At 49.9% G+C, this 6550-nt stretch overlaps 1 protein-coding gene across 2 annotated transcripts in view; it reads left to right on the top strand.

The window, feature by feature from the left end:
• The first annotated feature begins 3404 nt into the window (after positions 1 to 3404).
• Entrep2 (endosomal transmembrane epsin interactor 2) overlaps positions 3405 to 6550 on the top strand; it is a 402661-nt gene continuing 399515 nt past the window's right edge. For both annotated transcript variants that reach the window (XM_075952880.1, XM_075952878.1), the window contains exon 1: positions 3405 to 3759. In XM_075952880.1, coding sequence (XP_075808995.1) covers positions 3541 to 3759 — 219 coding nt within the window. In that variant the 5' untranslated portion in view covers positions 3405 to 3540. The remainder of the gene's footprint in view (positions 3760 to 6550) is intronic.

The raw sequence follows: 6550 nt of genomic DNA, 5'->3' as shown, positions 1-6550 counted from the left end.
TCTTGCTTAGAGAGGGCACAAGGGGGCATCTTTGTTTGTCATCTATCTATAGAAAGGTACATGGTGATAGGAGCAAGAATGGAATTAATTGCAAGGCAGGATGAGATATTTGGTCAACATCACTCAGTTTTTCATGGCAAGAGGTAAGTAACTTGCCTTTCACCGAGATATTTAGCTGTTTTGTTTTGCTCAAAAACAGTGGTTTTAGTCACTTAGTCTCATCTGACCCAAAGAGAAAAATAAGTTGTCTTGAGTTGGTCTTTAGAGGCTGCCCAAACTCCGCGGCAAACCATCTGGTATATTTTATAGTAGACACATCCTGAGGACCAAAGGGGTCGGCGAGTTGTTAGGATCAAAGCAAGAGGGTAGGCTCACAGTAGTGCCATCTTCTCCCTCTTCTCCCTCTTTTTTCATCCCTCCCTTCCTTCTTTCTTCATGGCTTCAAGCCATGAATTAAACACAGTTTTATTATAACTCCAAATTCCAAGATAACTGTAGCCACCATCTTAAATTGCATAGGATTAAATTAAATAGCATAAATTTAAATTCTGTGAAACAATGTTCAACGAAATTATTGTCTAGGCTCGTGTGCGATGTTACAACAGACCAAACCAGAATAGTGTCACTCAGGCTGAAATGCCAGACTGAAGCAGAGTTGTTCCTCTGACTTCCCGAGAAATGGCCAACACTTCCATGTCAGTGGCTGGATAATGGCATTCCTTCCGCTTTAATCTTCAGCAGGAAAGAAATTTGGAAACCACTAACCTTTTGGTCTGTTACTATTTTTCTTCATCCTTTTTCCTTTCTCCACATTGTTGGTGCTGTGGAGGAGAGTTCTCTGTACCTCCCACTCCTGGGACGACCTGACTCGCAAATTGCTCTTTACTTGCTGGTTATTAAATTATTTTGTTCCAAGATGTTTTTATTTTTTTTTCAAACCAACAGGACTAATTTTTAGGGCAGCAAGTAAGCTTCATTTTGGGATCAATTTCTTGGCTTTCTCCACGTCAAAGTTCCCAGTGGAGGTAGATATTTGAACTTCACCTCACTCATGCCTCCTGTTCCTCAGAATTGTCGGCATGCCAGTCATAAATGGAAAAAGTCTACATTTACTTGGGAATCAATTCAATTAATAAATAAGAGTTTCTTAGAGGCAGGCCCCATCTCTTCCTTGTGTTCAAATCATCAACCACAGTTCCTAAACATCTCTCCTTTTGCAAGTCTTCACTTTAATCCAATTCACTCTCACCCCTTGCCCCCCACCCCTTGCCCCCACTACCCATTGTCTTTCCTTACCCCCATCCCTTGACCTATTACCACCACTTTCCCCTTACACACACACACACACACACACACACACACACACACACACACACACACCTCACCAGGCTGATAGCAATAGCATCTGGACCAGTGTGACCAGAAGCTCCTCTCAGCCCTGGGGTGGCAGGTGTAGCAGCATTTTCTATCCCACTGAACCCAGACACAACTGGCTTTGGAGCAATTATCTGTGCGCTGACAAAGTCCCCAGGAGATCAAAAGTTGGGGGGGGGCGCTTGTCTGCTTCTACTTGTCTCAAATCTTTTCTCTGGCAAACAGTAGGGGTTAAAATAATTTTGACTAGTATACAATGTAGATAAGCTAAATAATTAGCTCATTTGTTATGCTGATTATTTCTGTTTTGTTCACTGAGGTACCTTCCCCTAAGAGCCTTAAACTGAAGGCCTCTGCTTAGAGCCCTGGTCTGAACCGGTTTTCAAAAGAATGCCTGAGTGAGTGGATGAGGGAGGTGAGGGCAGCCCAGTAACACGCTTTGATATTGTTTCAAGCGCTGACAAAAACGCTGCCTTGGGAACTTCTGGATAGAAAATACCTCCAGGAAATTGGAATTTGTACTAGGGCGTTCTAAACACCTGGCCAGAGCCTTATTCGTTTTACAAAGAACTGGGAGAGATGGCAGCAGTTGGTCACAGGCCAGTATTTTGAGGTCAGCCACTTTATCCTGGGATTCCCATCCTCTCTCTTCATCCCTTGCCCATCCAGTTAAATTGGAAAATAAATCCCAGCCCTCATAAGGTGTTGGCTGATAAAGGCTTGAGCTATTGCCCCTTCAAGGGGAATTTGCATTTTAATAGAGGATCGTCAAGCCCCAAAGGAATCAATATCTCTAATGCTGAAATTTCAAGCACCAGCAATTGAGATGTTTTCAGGACACCGTTCAGTATTTCCAATCCAACCGTGGCACCGGGTGGGGTGGAGGTGGGGCTCCATAAGTCCTGTCAAGAGGCCGTGGAAAAAGGGCCTCTGCCTTTTTTTTTTTTTAAATCCTTTTCAACTTTGCTTCCTAATTTTTCGGTCAAGCCTTCATACTCCTAACACTTTAGGACTCTTTCAACACGAATAGGTTTAAAGTTGTCCCATCAACAGGGTCACAAAGCCATCACGACGACCAAATTTCCAGGTTTCCTTGCAATTCCAAGGAAGCCAGTCGTTTTAACAAACTGTTGGCCAGGGGCTGGAGAGATGGCTCAGAGGTTAAGAACATTGGCTGCTCTTCCAAAGGTCCTGAGTTCAATTCCCAGCAACCACATGGTGGCTCACAACTATCTGTAATGGGGTCTGGTGCCCTCTTCTGGCCTGCAGACATACACATGGACAGAATATTGTATACATAATAAATAAATATTAAAAAAAAACAACCAAACTCCAGAAGGAGTATAGGAGACTTAATAGGTTGTTACTGTGTCCATTTACATTCGCCTTGCATATTGTTTTAAAGCCCAAACTTGGGACTTGTTTTATAAAAAGCCCCGCGAAGGAAAGGTGGATAGAAGGCAACTGCGTGCCCCTGGAATAGGTGGCTGCTAGGGAGGTTCTGGAACTGCAAGAAAGCGTCCTGGCTTATCTTGGTTTCTGCTCTGCAGAGGGGCTGGAGGTCGCCAAGCCTGAGGCTCAGAGCAGGAAACGTAGGTCCCAGGGCTCCTGGTCCTCAGCACCATAGGTCCTGCAGCCCGGCTCCCATGCCTTATCCAAAGGCTCCCTGAGGAGCCGGCTCGCTACCCTTGCCATTAAGGAGACTCGGTCCGCTCTCTCCTCAGGATTCTCCAACGACCGGGAGGAGGCGCCAGCGCGGAGGACACACCTGCGACTTCTCCCGCTCCCGGCTCCGCGCCTCGTCCCCACTCCGGCTTCCCGCTCCCTCCCGGGCCCAGCGCGCAGCGGCTGGGCTCGCTCCCGAAGCCCGCGGCAGCTCGCGCCCGGCACGGAGGCTCGCTCCCGCGCCCGGCCGGGGGAGCGCGCGGACGGGCGGACGAGCGGGAGAGGGCGCAGCGCGGCCGGCGGGCCCTGCGCAGTGGCGGTGGCATGGGCGCGGGCATCGGCGCGGGCTGCGGGAGCCCGGCTTTCTGGCCGGCCCGGCCGGCTGGCGGTGACCGCGCGTCGCAGCCTCTGCTGACCACGGGGAGGCGGTCCCCGCAGCCGGCTCAACTTGCCTCGGCGCCTCTGTGAGGAGCGCAGCGCGGAGAGAGCTTGCGGGGCGCGATGCCTCCGGCCGGCGGCCCCCGCACACCGCGCCCGCACGCGCTGCCCCACAGCCTGTCCCGTTTGCGCGAGTGCCCTGGCCGTTCCCGCATCGTGCTGGCTCTCGGGGCCACGCAGATGGCGCTCGGATGCCTCATCGTGGCCGTGAGCTTCGCGGCGCTCGCGCTCACCACCTCGGCCCGCGTGCGCCACTCCTGCCCTTTCTGGGCCGGCTTCTCGGTGAGTGTCTGCGGCGGTGGCGCTGGCCGGGACCCGGAGCTGCAGTGACGGGGACGCGGCCCGCGCCGAGTGGGGGAGCGGACGCCCGGGTCTGGCAGCCGTGGCTCGGGTACAGTTTCCAAGTCTCGGGCAGAGGAACTCCGGGGACCGTCGCTAGTCTCACTGCCGCTCCAACGCGCTGCTCCCGGAGTTACTTTTCAGAGGGGAAAGGAGCCAGACGCCCTCCCCTTGCCACCTGGCGGGTGGCGGTCGGTGGCGAGTCCCTGTCTGGGGCAGCTGCTGGGAGCTCTGCTCACCAGTGACCGACCCGGGCAGCGGGCGACCGTGACCGAGACGGCGCGGCGCGGGGGCGCCCGAGCCCGGGTGCTGAGCCCGCTGTGAGCGGCTCCTTTCGCTGCGGTTTTCGCCGGGGGCGTGCGGGGCTTCGCGTTCGGTTGCGGGTCAGTCCGGGGGAGAACGGCTGGTTCTGCTCTGGTCACTCACCTCCCGGACACGGAGGCGTCTTGTTTCTTTCGTAATCCCCCGATCCTGCTGGACCGACTGGCGACTGGGAGCCAGGAGTGTGCTCTTTGAACTCTAGACTGATTTTCAGGTCCTTGACTCTCAAATCTTCCCCTAGGAAACATTTATTAAAGAAATCATGGGTCCGAGATGATTTATTGATTTATTTAGGTATTTTGTAGCGTTTTGATAAAAGTTGCTTATTTTCTATATTAATAAAGAACGGGCATATGGGAATTAGGAGATGAATGAGGCACGGGTATTTATAAAGACCGGCACTTGTTTCGAGAACTCTTGACAACTGTAACTACATTTGGTCGATTGTGCACAAATACATTACAGGCTTCCAGTGAACGCTATGCGTTTAAATTCCGCGTACACAGACCCAAACCAAACCTTTGGAATTAATGATCGCTGTTTGTTCTTAACTTTCGTAATTTTAGAAAAAAAAAAATCGGTCTTGCTTTTTTTTTTTAATTTATTTTGTTTGTAATGGCCTTTGTTCTTGCAAGTTCCTTGTCTGGTTTAAAATGAGATCCTAGCAAAACTACCCTTGAAACAAGGATCGATACAGGTGTGGCTGTTCATCCTAATGGGAGTATTAATTTTCCAAGCTTCTTTCAGACGGGGTGGGGAGGGGAGCTCATCTTGGAGCGCTAACTAGGAGGACAGGACGTGTGGTCACAACTCCCAGTGTTCAGATCGATGAGAGGAGGTGGGCGGCCGCCTCTAGGGAGCCGTGGTCCAATCCCGCCCCTATATATAGTCTCCACACATCTGTTGCTCGGTTTTTAGCAATACTTAATATGCCTTGTTTTCATGTCTGTCTAGTGGGTACTGAGTTTCAGCCTGCTGGAACCAGCCTACAGGTGGCAGACGGGTGGTGAATTAGGCTTCCTGACTCTTTGCCTGAGCCTCCCCCACCTCCTCTGAGCCTTAGCTGAATTTCCCCAGGGTTTGCAAAGAGAACTGCCTTTTTTTTTTTTATAATAAGCCTTAAAAAGAAAACATTAATTGGAGACAGCAGAAAAAGCATTTATATTAAAATACACATCCCCTGCATTTCGTTGCAGGGGTTAAGTTGGACAGGTAAAACAATAATGAGGTTTGTGTTTCAAATGCTGTTGTCTTCAACAGTTAGGAGTGGTTGGTTCTGGTTTCCCCCCAGTTCTGAGTCATGCCTGGTCATGTGTTCGCACTTCTCCAGGATCTAGAGAAGAGCACTGAAGCCACGAAGTACTTACACTTTTTACCTCCCACCCTCTGGCCTTCATCCCATAGGCTTCTCTTTAATCTTTCTTGTGCCGGGGATGGAACATACCTGAACATCCGAGGTGAGTGCTCCGCCCCTGAGCTGCATCTCCAGCCTTTAAATTCAGCATGGTCTATCGAGATTTTCACATGTTGTCTCTGCCCTGCAGAAAGAATGGTTAGTTCCAGTTGGGACAGGCTTGCCTGTTGATGTGGTTGTGGATAGGGAACATGGGTTCTTTGCCTTTCTTATGCAGTCTGCCCTTAGCACCAGCAGCTTCTGTAGCCGTGGATTCAATCAACCACAGAATGAACATATTCAGGAAAACCCTGTTTTTATACAGAAATATGTATAGAGTTTTCTTGGCCATACTACCCAAATAATACAGTATAGCAACGGTTTGCATGGAATTTATATTGCATTAGTTCTCATAGGCAGCCTGAAGGTGATTTAAAAGCATGCAGGAAGACATGTGTGGGCTATATGCAAGTTGTATGACATATAAGAGATTTGAACGTCCGACCATGGGGGCTGGGAGTTCCTGAGATGAGTCTCCTATGGATAATGAATATATTTGCCCCAACTCCCTTGAAGGGTCTTCCTTATAGACAGGTGACCAAGATAACTGGCTTTTATGGAACTCACTGTGTGTTTCATGCTATACTCTGCTCTGAACCTTCTGTAAGGAGTGCTTCATTGCTGCCTCAAACTTCTTTGACCATCTGTGGTTTGGAGCTGTTGAAGAATCATTATATCAGCAGTCCTTCTATTGAGGAAACGGTGGTACAGAGAAAACCAGTTCTCACTTTACTGAGCACTTACTGTGCCCTAAATCTGACAACTCCTTTTACATGGGTCCTAGGCCACTTCACTGGGGGCCCAGTGGACCCCCTACTGCTCAGGTCCTTGGACAGTTCCCTCCCTTTGAGTTTCCATGAGGTGTCTCCCTTGTCTTAGCCAGGGGAATGACACACAATCAAGCCAGCTTCTTTTCAATGCTTGCTCCTCACACAGCCCTGGCTCCTTGTGGTGAGTGAT

This window comes from Microtus pennsylvanicus, chromosome 18 (assembly GCF_037038515.1).
Source record: "Microtus pennsylvanicus isolate mMicPen1 chromosome 18, mMicPen1.hap1, whole genome shotgun sequence".
NCBI classification, from domain to species: Eukaryota; Metazoa; Chordata; class Mammalia; order Rodentia; family Cricetidae; genus Microtus; species Microtus pennsylvanicus.
This window is presented reverse-complemented; position numbering and strand designations above follow the sequence as displayed.